At 45.2% G+C, this 14,106-nt stretch overlaps 1 protein-coding gene across 1 annotated transcript in view; it reads left to right on the top strand.

The window, feature by feature from the left end:
• The window catches only part of ADAR (adenosine deaminase RNA specific), a gene marked incomplete in the record, with an annotated part of 1,768,745 nt that overhangs the window by 652,240 nt on the left and 1,102,399 nt on the right, over positions 1-14,106 (top strand). Inside the window, 1 exon segment of the mRNA XM_044079403.1 lies at positions 7,954-8,107. Coding sequence (XP_043935338.1) covers positions 7,954-8,107 — 154 coding nt within the window.

Genomic DNA, 14,106 nt, shown 5'->3' with positions numbered 1-14,106 from the left:
ATGAATGGCCTCAAGGTACAAGCCCTATGGAAGCCATCCATCCAGAAAAAGCACATCAATGTAAGGGAAATTACTGCAGGCCTTTTCTCCCTCTCATGCAGCCAGGCCCCTTACAAATCTTCACAGACAATACCAGTGTAATGTGGTACATCAACAAACTGGGGGGACCAGGTCTTACCTGCTCTGCAGGCTAGCAATGCAAGCTTGGGAATTAGCCTCTCTGAACAACATTTTACTGCAGGCAGTCTACACCCATCCCAGGACAACCATCAGACGAATACTCAGCAGATCATTCCCTCTGCATCATGAGTGGATGTTGCACAGAGATGTATTCCTAGACGTTGTCCACCAATGGGGCACACCTCAAATAGATTTATCCCCCCCCCCTTCAGAACAGACAGCTGAAAACATTTTGTGCCAAGGATCCCTCTTCACTAGCTTGGAGAGTAGACGCCTTCACCGTCTCATGGAAGGGACTTTCTGTATGCTTTCCCTACCTTCCCTCTTATTCAGAAAGTCCTCCTAAAAATCAGGTGGGACATGCCAAAAATCTTGCTGGTGACTCCCTATTGGCCAAGGCAGCATTGATTCCGACTACTTCTATCTCTTGCCAAGGGCAGTCACAAGTTGCCTCACGAGATGGACCTACTCACACAACAGAAGGGATCTCTCATTCAGCCCACCTGGAAATACTTTTCTTAATCCTCTGGGTGATCAACTTTTAATTACTTTCAGACACAGATACACTGAGGACATGCCATCTATCCTGCAGGAGACCAGGAAACCCAATATCAAGAGATCCTATGTTTCCAAATGGGAGAGGTTCTCCATATGGTTTCTCCAAAGGCATAGGGACCCCTTTCAAGCAGATGTTCCCGTAGTCTTAACATGTGTGTGAACTCATAAAAATCAGACCTGTCATATTCTTCAGTGAAGGTGTATTTATCTGCTATCTCTGCCTTCTTACCTCTGGACCCCCCCCTCTACTCTCCAGATTGGATGTTAAACTATCCCTAAAGGCTGTCCTGCACATTAGGCCACCAAAGAAGCCTATACTGCCACCTTGGGACCTAAATTGTGTTCTAGAAAAATTTGCACTTGCCCCATTCGAGCCAGCCAGCTCTGCCTCCCTACAGATGTGCACATGGAAAACAGTCTTACTGCTAGCCCTTACTTCAGCCAGAAGGGTTTCAGAATTACTTGCACTTATGGCATCTCCACTCTACACGATCTTCCACAAGGATAGGATGACCCTGCGCACCGACCCGTCCTTCATGCCCAAAGTGGTCAGTGACCTATCATTAAATCGGTCCATTCACTTACCCACCTTCTTTCCATCTCCTAAAAATGACAGTAAGCGAATACTACACTCCCTTGATGTCCACACTAAGGTTCTATCTATTTGGACAAAAGTAAGACCATCAGAAAACTCTAATCAGCTCTTTGTGTCCTGCTATCCCAGGGCCCCTGGGCAAGGCAGTATCCAAACAAAACATCTGCTGGATAAGGAAAACTATCTGCTTCTGCTATACCTACCATGGGAAACAGTTACCTCATGGAGTCAAGCACACTGTACAAGAGCCGTAGCTTCTTCTGGGGCCTTCCTCAAAGGCTTGGACACAGCTTCCATCCTTGAGGGTAGCCACCTGGTCCTCTGTACATTCCTTCACCAAACATTACAAACTGGACCATATTGCCAGAGCAGGGTTTGCAAGGGCAATTATGCAGGGATTCTTAGAATCTGCTACTTGTTCTCCACCCTTCCTTCTACTTAAGCTCTGGTACTTTCCCACAGTAAGAATACTGCAACATGCGAACAGAAGGACATAGAATAGTTGTGTAAAATCTTACCATAACCATAGATGTTCTTCTCTTTCATGCTGCAGTATGCCTTCCCTGTCACCTATTTTCCCCCTCATTACATTCACTTGTCTAGAGGGCATCATTGGGCACTACCTAGACTGTGGTCAGACTGGTCAATTAGTTGAATTTCACCTGTCTGGAGGACATCATTGGCACTGCCTAGTCTACTGTCTGACTGGGCAGTCGGTTCTGAGGTCTGTGCATGCAGACGTCACATTTAATGCCTGGTTTATGGCCCTGCGTGTGACGTCCCATGCACTAACAGCAACCAGGCTTGAGCTTTTGCATAGGAGCCGACATTCGGGTCACCCGAGGCAGAGGAACCCACAGTAAGAATGCTGCAACATGGAAGAGAACAACATCTAACTATTCTGTACATGTGATGCAGGAGATTACAATGAACAGATGTTTGTCGTGTTTCACTGTTGCAGTCATTACATTTGGGTAATCCTGGCAGATTGCCCTCAGTCGACCTGAATTCCAAAGTCCTGGGTCCTGCATCGGCTGCTGTCGCCCCTTCCCTGACATCAGGTCGTCAGAGGTATAAAAGATGCGGCCAACCCCATTTTCTTTAGTCTTTCTTGCCGCGCGGTGCCCAAGCAGAAGCAGTTCGCAAGTGCCGGTCGGCCGACTCCTGAGATTTTCGTGTTCGAGTTTCAGATCTGAAGTCTTCAATAAAGCTAAATACCCTGTTGGGGAAACTTTTTTCTTGCTCCAGACCGATGTCAGAAAAAGTTAATAATTGTATTTCTTGTGGAAAGCAAATACCTCATAAGGACTTTCATTCTTTCTGTATTCCTTGGCTATGGCCTGATCACAGCGTTTCTGGTTGTCGTTTTTGTGCTAGATTTAACCAGCACACTATTAAGCGTCTGTATGATTTTGCTTTAAACTATTTTGGATGCCAGTTTAATTATCCAGAAATGTCGTCTGATAGCCATCCGACTACCGGAGTTCACAAAGAAAAGGAGAGAGAGAGAGACAACAGAGGCCAAAAACCGACGATAAAGCTTCTCCTAAGCCAGTCGCCGGTTCGCCGTGAGGTGCTTTCGCAGCCCCTGACGCCTGCTACTTTAGAGTCACAGGCCACTCCCGACTCCCACGTGGAGTCGGCCATGCAGCTGGTAACTCGAGGTAGTTGGAGCCTCTGATACTTTTCCTTTAGATGGGTCCAGAGCCGCTGAGCAGGCGCAGGCTTTTGAGGGTGTATTCAGACCTAAACATCTATACATTAAACCAACCTAGGCTTCAAAGGGTAAAGCACCTTCTAAAGCAAAGAAACAAACTCAAGAGCCACGTGGACAGGCCTCTATGCCCAAAAAACAGATGCTCAAAATGGCCGAAGACTTAATTACCTTGATCATGGGTTCACATCCCCCTCCTGATAAGAGACCTAGGCAAAAGACTGACTATGAATCTTCAGATCAGGTTTCTATTTCTTCTGATTCCTCTTATGATCAGGAATATTCTCTTCCACCCTATGAAGATTCTGATGCTGAAGAAATCTATACCTTCAGCTTCTCCTCCAGAGGACTATTCTTTTGGGGAAATCTTGCATACCATGAGGGAGCATTTCCACTGGGAGAGCCAAGATTTTTCAGAATCTAAAAAGAGGCTTGGGGATTTCTTTACTACCTCAGCACAGGCCACTAGCCATTCCACCTGTGTTAAACATTGTAGATGTGTTTTCGGAGTCTAGTCTTACCCCTCAATCCTTACCTCCAGCTCCTGTTAAGCTTGACAGATATTACAGGGTTCCTGACTCTCATAAATTCCTTTTTAAAAACCCTGCTGCAGACCCAGAAACTATTTCACAGGGTCCCAAAGGAGTTGAGGCTTCCGCTGAAAAAAAAACTCTACCCCCTCTGACAGAGATTCTAGGGCACAGGATAGATGGGGAAAAAAGGTTTACACATCTGCTACCTTGGCTATAACGGCCTTGAACTGTCAGTTTCATATGCTCAAATATCAACAACATGTCATGGCATTGCTGAAACAGAAAATGTTATTAAACTCTGAATGTGCAGAAAACAAGGAAATGCAGGATTTATTGCATGCAGCTGAACAAGTTGGAAAGCATACTTTGCACTGTGATTTCGATTCTTTGGAGGCCTCCTGCAGGGCCGCAGTTACGGGTTCTGTAATTAGGGGGCATGCTTGGTTAAAGGAACAAAGTCTGCCTGATCATGTCAAAGTTAAATTATTAGATGTACCTTTACAGCATGATACTTTGTTTGGTGTTAAGGCAGAGGAGGTGTTAAAGAAAATGGAGGACAAAGCTAAATCTATGCAAGCTGTCAAAGATTTTTTTACAAGTAAAGCCAACTAGGTTTAGTAGACACTGGCCTACAATGAATTGGTCCTTTCCTGTGTCAGATAGACCTCAAAGGGGCAGATCAAGACGCCCTAGAGGCAGATCCCAGGTGCAAGGTTCATACAGGTCAAAGCAATGGCGTGCTTCTATCTCCAAAGTTGGAGAACACGAATCGCAACCATACAGGAAACAGTCCCAATGACTTCCCCCTACCTGCACCAAGCACTTATCCCCTGGCAGCACCCTTAGGGGGAAAATTAGCACTTTTTTCTCAAAATTGGCACATTATAACCCATGACAAGTAGGTTCTAAATATCGTGTCACAAGGCTACAAGTTCCATTTCCATTCCCTGCCAAAGGCAAACGGCTGGCCAGATCTGCCAAAAAAAATGGGCAGAGGCACAAAAACAAGTCTCATCCCTCATGGACATGGGGGGGGGGGGCATTCAACAAGTATCGGAGCAAGAGCAGGGACAAGGAGTTTACTCAAGACCGTTCTTGGTACCCAGAAAGGACAAGGTCTGGAGACAGTACTGGACCTATCTATTCTGAACATTCCTGGCTATACCAAAATTCAAGATGTTGACTTTGCAGCAGCTTCTGCCCATGCTGGGCAAGAACACTTGGCTCGTGACTCTAGACCTAAGAGAAGCATACCTGCATGTCCCAATCGGACAATTCTGCAGAAGATACCTCAGATTCAGCACTGGCTCAATGCATTACCAATTCTCTGCACTGCCCTTTGGCTTATCTACTGCACCCAGGGTCTTTACAAAGTGCTTCGCACCAGTAATTGCATTCTGCAGACAAAGAGAAATACAAATATATCCTTACTTGGACGACTGTCTAATTCAAGCAGAGAACAAGGACATTCTTCTACAGCATCTGGCGTTTGTGAAAAGACTTCTAACATGCCTAGGGTACACAGTCAACGAAAAGAAATCAAAACTAGTACTCTCTCAAGAGATAATATTCCTGGGTGGAAGCTTAAATGCAACTGCCCAGATGGCTTATCTCATGCCAGACAAAGGCAACTAACTTTTGGCAACAAAGGCCCAGTTATCTGCAAGAAAAATTCTGCAGGCTTTGGGCTTCATGGCATCCTGCATCCTACTAATTCCATATGTAAGACTGCATATGAGGAAACTTCAGTGGTACCTAAAAAGTGTTTGGACTCAACATTGCCACAGCCTGGAAACAATGATTACTCACATTCCCTGCCTACAACAGGAGTTTCGATGGTGGGCAAAAGCTTGTCACCAAAACAAGGGACAGCCATTCACATTACCCCCAGCCAGGCAGACACTAACAACGGATGCATCAAATTATGCCTGGGGGGCCACTTGGCAGGAAGATGTATTCAGGGCACATGGTCCTCAACCCAAATGCATCTACATATCAATCAAAAAGTGATGCTAGCTGTTCAGAATGCCCTGACAGCCTTCAAGGACCTACTTCATCTGGGACAACTACTGATAGAGACAGACAACACCACAGTCCTGTGGTATATAAACAAGCAGGGGGGGCACACATTCTTACCTCCTTTGCAGACTAACCTTGACTTTGTGGGACACATCATTAACTTACCAAGTACATCTGCAGGCACAATTCCTGCCAGGAAGGAAAATTACTCTGGTTGACTAAGCAGAAACCTCATGGATCTCAGAGAGTGGCAGTTGGATCCACAAGACTTCAGCATGATAACAAGGAAATGGGGATGCCCGGACATAGATCTATTTGCCTCCCCCCACAACTACCAACTTAAAAAGATTCTGCACAAGGACTTATCACAGACAAGCATGGAAAGTGGACGCCCTGTCTTTAAGCTGGAAAAACCTATCTGTATAGGCCTTTCCCCCACTGCCTCTCCTCCCCAAGGTACTCTTAAAGGTCAGACAGGAGAAGCCAAAAATGATACTGATTGCCCCAGACTGGCCCCGCTAGTACTGGTTTCCAATCCTAAAGAACTTGTCTCAATGCCCAGCTTGGACTTTACCTCAAATACCTCATCTACTGTCCCAGCAAAACAATCAGATCCTGCACAGCCAACTCAGGACTTTAAACCTGGCAGCATGGCAGATAATTTAGTCATGCAAAACACACCTTTCAGTAAAGCTGTGATGGATGTCATTTTGGAGGCCAGAAGGCCTAGTACTAGAAAATCTTATGCTGGAAAATGGAAGAGATTCTGTGCTTGGAACCAGGCACAAGGAACTGATACAGCTGTGCCAAATATTCCTCCGATTTTACAATACTTAACTGAGATGCTGGACAAAGGCCTATCTTTTTCATCTATTAAAATTCATACCTCTGCCATTTCGGCTCATTACAATACAGAGCCACCAATCTTTTTTCATCCCTTATTAAAGCGGAGCCAAAAATGAAAGGCCTACAAGGAGATCACCAGTGCTTGCATGGGACCTCAACTATGTCTTGGAAAAACTCACCCTGCCTCCTTTTGAGCCAGCTGCTACTGCTGATATAAAGTTTTTATCTTGGAAGACAGCTCTGCTCCTAGCAATAACTTCTGCAAGATGAGTTTCAGAGCTACAGGCACTCGTGGCTGTGGAACCTTTTATCATTTTTTATCCAGACAGGGTCTCTCTGAGGACAAACTCATCATTTATGCCTAAGGTGGTGTCCAGTGTGGCTCTTAACCAAACTGTTCATCTGCCAACTTTTTATCCAAATACACAGAACAAGGGGGAGAGAATTTGGCATTCTTTGGACGTACACAGACAGCTTAGATTCTACTTGGATAGAACCAAAGTTTTCAGAAAGACAGAGCAATTACTAGTGGCATATGCTGCAGGATCACAAGGAAAGGCTATCTCAAAGAAAACTATTTCAAAGTGGATAGGCCACTGCATTTGTTTGTGCTACTTACACCATAGCAAGACAGTGCCTAAGGGCATTGGGCCACATTCAACCAGAGCTGCAGCCACTTCAGTAGCCTTTCTCAGGGGAGTACCAACCAAGGACATTTTAGAGGCTGCTACTTGGAGTTCAGTGCTCACCTTTACAAAGCACTATCATTTGCCACTCTACTCTAAATCCAGGGCAGGCTTTGCCACTGCAGTTCTGCAGGGCCTCATAGCCACTCCTAACGTGGCTTAGCTCCAGCCTCCCAACCATAGCTTTGGGACTCTACCCAAATGTAATGACTGCAACAGTGAAACACGAAGAACATAGTACAGTTGTGTATACTTACCATAAATGTAGATGTTAGAGTGTATTCACTGTTGCAGTCCAGGTTACCCACCCGCCATCCCCCTTTCTTCTGATGGAAGCTATCTTTCCTTCTCTGATTTATACAACCTATGTGGTGTATTTGCTTGTAGATGAAGGTGAAGTTTATACAAATTTTGACTACTCTTTTAGGGGGCACCTGACATCTGGGGCAAGAAAAGCTAAAGAAAATGACATTGGTCGCATCTTTTATACCCCTGACGTCAGGGAAGGGGCGACAGCAGCTGACACAGGACCCAGGACTTTGGAATTCAGGCCGACTGAGGGCAACCTGCCAGCAGGATTACCCAAATGTAATGACTGCAACAGTGAATACGCTCTAACATCTACATTTATGGTAAGTGTACACGACTGTACTTTCTGTTGTACACTTCAAATTCAAGAAGCTAAATCTTAAGACAAAGATTTTTGCAAAAACGCATTAATACATTGCTGAAGTCATTCACTTGGAGAAATTTAGCCATGATGGTTCTAGTATCTGAAAATAATGAAAACCTAATTTGTAATGTTGCATTTGTTTGTTACAGATTTGTTTACCAGGCAAAGGTTGGTGGCAGATGGTTTCCATCAGTAACAGCAAGTAGTAAAAAACAAGCAAAACAGGAAGCAGCCGATGCTGCATTACGAGTTCTAATTGGAGAGGCTGAAAAGGTGGCACGCACAGGGGAAACAATTTCTGAGGTAAGTTTGTTTGCAGCTCTGACAAGGCATTGCCTCAGATGTGTTGCACATGGATCATTACTGTTGAAGTACCATTTGACTTGCTTAGTAATTAGCTTCAGGTGGGTATCCAATCATCTGGCCTGACTTTCAGAGCCTTTGTCATGGGGCTCGAATCCTCCTTGTGCTAAGAACTTGCGTGGAACATTTGGTAGACAACTGAGAGAAGCCTACACCATGTTTTCGTTGTACAGAGTGCTTAGTCTGCCCGGTTTCCTTTAAGCATCCTTTACTACAATAAATGCTCTCAGAGATTTTTGTTTTATTAATTTTGAGATCATTTATAATGAGTGGCTTTTTTGTTTGATTTTGCCCAGCTTTTTTGTGAGACTGTCTGCAGAAATGATTACAAAGTGTGTGGGAGGCAGAGTCCTCTGGACTATCACTATAATCCTTTTCTGCTTCATTGAAAAGCATCCATTGTGAGCACTGCACACTTGGCAAGAAAACCCTACTTTGCAGGGTCAGAAGCCTTCGGGCTTTTGCCAAACATAGAAAGCATCTGACCATAGGCCAATGAAGTCCATCCCTCCCATTTATAAGGAGCTTTTCACACTTGCAACTGCAAGTCAGAATGAGGTCATAAAATAGACGAGCTAAAACAGTTAGATGTTCATCGTGCATACAGCTGCAGTCATAACAGATGGGTTCTCCTGCCGTCAGGCGGGTCCTAGGTCGGCCGAATTCCAAAGTCTAGGTCCGGCGTCGGTTGTCGTCGCTTCTTCCCTGACGTCAGTGCGACAGGGGTATAAAAGGACCAGCCGACACCATTTTCTTCGGTCTTTCTTGCCGCGCGGTGCCCGAAGCAGAAGCAGTTCGCAAGTGCCGGTCTGCCAGCTCCTGAGATTACGAAAAATTTGGAATCCAAGTCTTCTTAAAAGCTAAGTACCCCATTGGGGAAACTTTTTCTTGCCTCAGACCGATATCAGACAAAGTTAATAATTGCATTTCTTGTGGGAAGCAAATACCGCATAAGGATTTCCATTCCCTCTGTATACCTTGTTTAGGCCCAGACCACGACGTGTTCAACAAATGCAGTATTAAGCGTCGGGCGGAGTTCGCCCAGCATTATTTTGGAAAAGCATTTAACTATACTATGTCGTCGAATACTCAGACTCCGGTTTTGTCTAAAAAAATGCAGAGACAAGGACCGACACTCGAGGTCCGCGGGCTCTACCGACACCACGCCTAAGCCGACTATACGTGGTCCGGTTCTCAGCGAGGCGCCTACGCAGCCCCTGATTACTGACGACACATCTTTGGCGGTGTCTCCTGTCGCAGGCTCCTCGGCCCACACCTTGACTACAGATACCGAAGCCACGCTTGGCGTTGAAACACAGAATGTGGACAGGTCCACCTCCACTCAAGGTGTCTTCAGACCTTCCTCTTCTTTCTCCATCAAGGCTTTCACCAAGTCTAAAGCTACCATGCACCCTAAGAGACCAGCTACACAGGGCCCATCTCCAGGCCCCATGCCTAAGAAACAGATGCTTAAAATGGTTGAGGATTTAATTACTCTAATCAGAGGTTCTCAGCCACCTCCGGACAAAAGACCTAGAGTGGAGGAAGATTCCCCCTTTTCTGATCAGGGCGCCATTATTTCAGAGCACTCTGATTATCAGGAACAGTCTTACTCCGCTTTTGTAGACTCTGATGCAGAGGAATCTATTCCTTCTGTATCCCCCCCTGAGGATTACTCATTTGGTGAAACTCTGCATACCTTAAGGGAACACTTCCACTGGGAAGGCCAGGATTATTCAGATTCCAAGAAATGGCTCGGGGAATTTCTTTTGTTATCCCAGCACAGGCCTCTGGCTATACCTCCTGTCCGGGACATCCTAGATGATGTTTACTCGGAGGCCTGCCTTAACCCGGATTCTCTTCCTCCAGCTCCAGTTAAGCCTGACAGGTATTACAGGGTTCCTGACTTACACCAATTTCTATACAAAAGCCATGCTGCTGACCTAGAAACAATCTCTCAGGGGCCCAAGGGAGTTAAGGCCTCCATTACCAAAAACCCTTTGCCTTCTGAGAGAGATTCCAGATCCTTAGAAAGGTGGGGAAAGAAGGTATATACCTCTGCTACCTTATCCATGAGGGCCTTAAACTGTCAGTTTCATATGCTAAAATACCAACAGTTTCTGTTATCTCAATTGAAAAGTAAAATGTCACAACCTGAACAACCAGACATGAAGGAGTTGCAGGATTTGATGCATAGTGCAGAACAAGTGGGTAAACATACCTTACAATGTGGTTTTGATGCTCTAGAGGCCTCATGTAGAGCTGCTGTTACAGGCTCAGTCATACGTAGGCATGCCTGGCTCAAGGAACAAGCCTTGCCTGATCATGTCAAAGCTAAATTACTAGACACCCCTCTTCAAAAGGATGTACTATTTGGGGCAAATGCTGAGGAAGTATTACGGAAAATGGAGGAAAAGGCTAAATCAATGCAAACTGTGAAAGAATTTCTGCAGGTCCAACCCCCACGTTTTAGTAGAAATTGGCCTTCCAAAAACTGGTCCTTTCCTGCCACAGACAGACCCCAAAGAGGCAGATACAGGCGCCCGAGGGGCAGAGGACAAACACAAGGCTCGTACAGAGGCAGACAATGGCAAGCTCCTACACAAAGAGGTGGTGAGGACAACTCGCAATCTTTCAGAAAGCAAAACCAATGACTTCCCCTTTGCATGCCAACCAGGTCTCCAATGGCAGCCCCCCTTAGGAGGAAAGCTGGCACTATTCTTAAAAAAATTGGCATATTGTCACAAAGGACAAATGGATCCTGGACATTATAAACAGAGGCTACAAATTCCATTTTCATACCCTTTCAAAAATGAAAGGCATGCCAAACCTGCCACACAAAGGGCAGAGGCACAAAAGCAAATTTCAGGTCTTATAAACATGAAAGCTATTCAAGAGGTACCTACACACGAACAAGGTCAAGGTTTTTATTCCAGGCTATTTCTGGTGCCAAGGACGGGAAAAGATTGGAGACCGATTTTAGATCTTTCCATCCTAAACACATTCCTACTTGTACCAAAATTCAAGATGCTCACTCTACAGCAACGTCTTCCCATGCTGGGCAAGGAGTCTTGGCTGGTAACATTGGACCTCAAGGAGGCATACCTGCATGTCCCAATCAGACAAAATTGCAGAAGATACCTCAGATTTCTTGCAGGTTCAACCCATTATCAATTCTCTGCATTGCCCTTTGGTTTATCTACTGCGCCCAGAGTATTCACGAAATGCCTGGCATCAGTAATTGCCTACTGCAGACTTCAAGGGATACAAATATACCCTTATTTGGACGACTGCCTGATCCAAGCGGACAGCAAGCACATTCTTCTGAAACATCTGGCTTATGTAATAATATTATTAAACTGTCTAGGATACACAGTCAACAAAGAGAAATCAAGACTAATACCCTCACGAAGATAATTTTCCTGGGTGCCAATTTGGACACAAACACCCAGATGGCCTACCTCACGCCAGAGAAGCAGGGGCAACTAATTCAATATTTCAGAACACTGGCAAATTGCACCAGGCTGACTGCAAGGAAAATCCTGCAGGCTCTGGGATTCATGGCATCTTGCATCTTACTAATCCCATGTGCAAAGCTGCATATGAGAACTACAATGGTACCTAAAAAACATATGGTCTCAACACAGCCACAGTTTGGAAACAATAATACCATTAATTCCATGTCTGCGAAAGGAATTTCTGTGGTGGGCTCAAGCATGCCAAACAAACACAGGTCTTCCAATCAGCAAGCCTCAAGCAAATCAAGTCATCACAACAGACTCCTCAGACTACGCCTGGGGGGCGCACATACAGACCGGTGCATTCAGGGCAAATGGACCCAAAAAGAAAAGCACCTTCACATCGATCAAAAAGAAATGCTAGCAGTGATAAATGCTATTATAGCTTTCAAGGACCTTCTACAACCAGGTCAGCTATTGATAAGAACAGACAACACCACAGTTATGTGGTACATAAACAAGCAGGGAGGAACACATTCTTATCCCCTATGCAGACTGGCCATGTCACTTTGGAACATGCCCATGGACTTACAAATGGAACTACAAGCACAGTACTTGCCAGGCAAGGAAAACACGCTGGCAGACAACCTAAGCAGGAATATGACAGATCCACACGAATGGAAGTTGCATCCAAAAGTTTTTACAGAAATAATCCAAGAATGTGGAAGGCCAGACATAGATCTCTTTGCCTCTCACAAAAATCACCAATTGACAAAATTCTGCTCAAGGCTCTTCCATCCAAAGGCCTGGAGAGTGGACGCTCTCTCTTTCAGTTGGACATCAATGACAGTTTATGCCTTCCCACCTCTTCCTCTGCTGCCCAAAGTCCTATTGAAGACCAGAGCAGACAGACCAAAGATGATCCTCATTGCTCCGGACTGGCCAAGGCAACACTGGTACCCACTCCTGAGGAGCCTGACTCATTCCCCACCATGGACCCTGCCTCTAATGCCTCTTCTTCTGACTCAGCACAGCTTCAAAACTCTTCACAGTCAGCTGAAAACACTCAATCTAGCCGCATGGAAGATTCCTTAGCATCGCAGCAGGCCCTGCTCTCCAAGGAGGTGCAGGATGTCATTTTGGAGGCCAGAAGGCCATCAACTAGAAAAGCTTACTCTGCAAAATGGAAACGTTTTGTGTTTGGAATGAGAAAAAGGGCCAGTGCCCTGGAAAACTGAATTTACCTCAAATACTACAATATTTGGCTGAACTGCTAAGCAGTGGACTTTCGTTCTCCTCCATCAAAATCCATGCCTCAGCCATTTCTGCAGAATACAACACTGATCCACCTTTATTCTCTCACCCTCTATTAAGACAGTTCCTCAGAGGGGCTAAGAATTTAAGACCTCCAAGAAAACAACCAATACCTGCTTGGGATCTTAATTTCATTCTGGAAAAACTGACTTTGCCTCCTTTTGAGCCAGCTGCCTCATCAGATTTACAATATTTGTCCTGGAAAACAGCTTTCCTTCTGGCTATCACTTCAGCTCAGAGAGTTTCAGAACTACAGGCTCTTATGGCTGTCCAGCCTTTTATCATCTTCCATCAGGACAGAGTTTCATTACGTACCAACCCGTCCTTTATGCCTAAAGTGGTATCCAGGGTAGCTTTAAATCAGGCCATACATTTACCTACTTTTTATCCTAATCCTCAAAACAAAGGGGAGAGATTACTGCATTCCTTGGACATCCACAGTCAACTGCGTTATCTGGACAAAACAAAACCTTTCAGAAAATCAGAACAGCTTTTTGTGGCCTATGCGGTAGGAGCTCAAGGAAAGTCTATATCCAAACAGACAATCTCAAAATGGATAGCCCACTGCATACGCTTTTGCTATTCCTTTCAAGGCAAAACTATACCTACATGCATTAGAACTCATTCTACCAGGGCCACAGCCACCTCTGCAGCCTTCCTCAGAGGAGTTCCTACCAAGCATATTTTAGAAGCAGCCACTTGGAGTTCTGTGCATACCTTCTCCAAGCACTACAACCTACCATTATACTCCAAATCTAGAGCAGGCTTTGTCACTGCAGTCTTGCAGGGCATTTTGGCTCCTCCTAGCTCCATCTAGTGCCTACCACCCCTTTCTTAGCTTTGGGATTCTACCCATCTGTTATGACTGCAGCTGTATACATGATGAACATAGTACAGTTTTGTACCTACCATAAATGTAGATGTTCGAGTGCTAATACAGCTGCAGTCCAGGTTTCCCTCCCTCCTTCCCCTCTAGGGGTGTTCTTTTATGGTGCATTTGCTTGCAACTACTGGTCTTTGATTATATTGCATTGCATTATTACATAATTTTATGTATTGCCTTCCTTCTGGGGGCACCTGACATCTGGGGCAAGAAAAACTGAATAAAATGGCGTCTGCTGGTTCTTTTATACCCCTGTCGCACTGACGTCAGGGAAGAAGCGACGA

This window comes from Protopterus annectens, chromosome 8.part0 (genome assembly GCF_019279795.1).
Source record: "Protopterus annectens isolate FY-2018-M chromosome 8.part0, PAN1.0, whole genome shotgun sequence".
NCBI classification, from domain to species: domain Eukaryota; kingdom Metazoa; phylum Chordata; order Ceratodontiformes; family Protopteridae; genus Protopterus; species Protopterus annectens.
The sequence above is the reverse complement of the archived record's forward strand: the minus strand, read 5'-3'. Positions and strand labels throughout refer to the sequence as shown.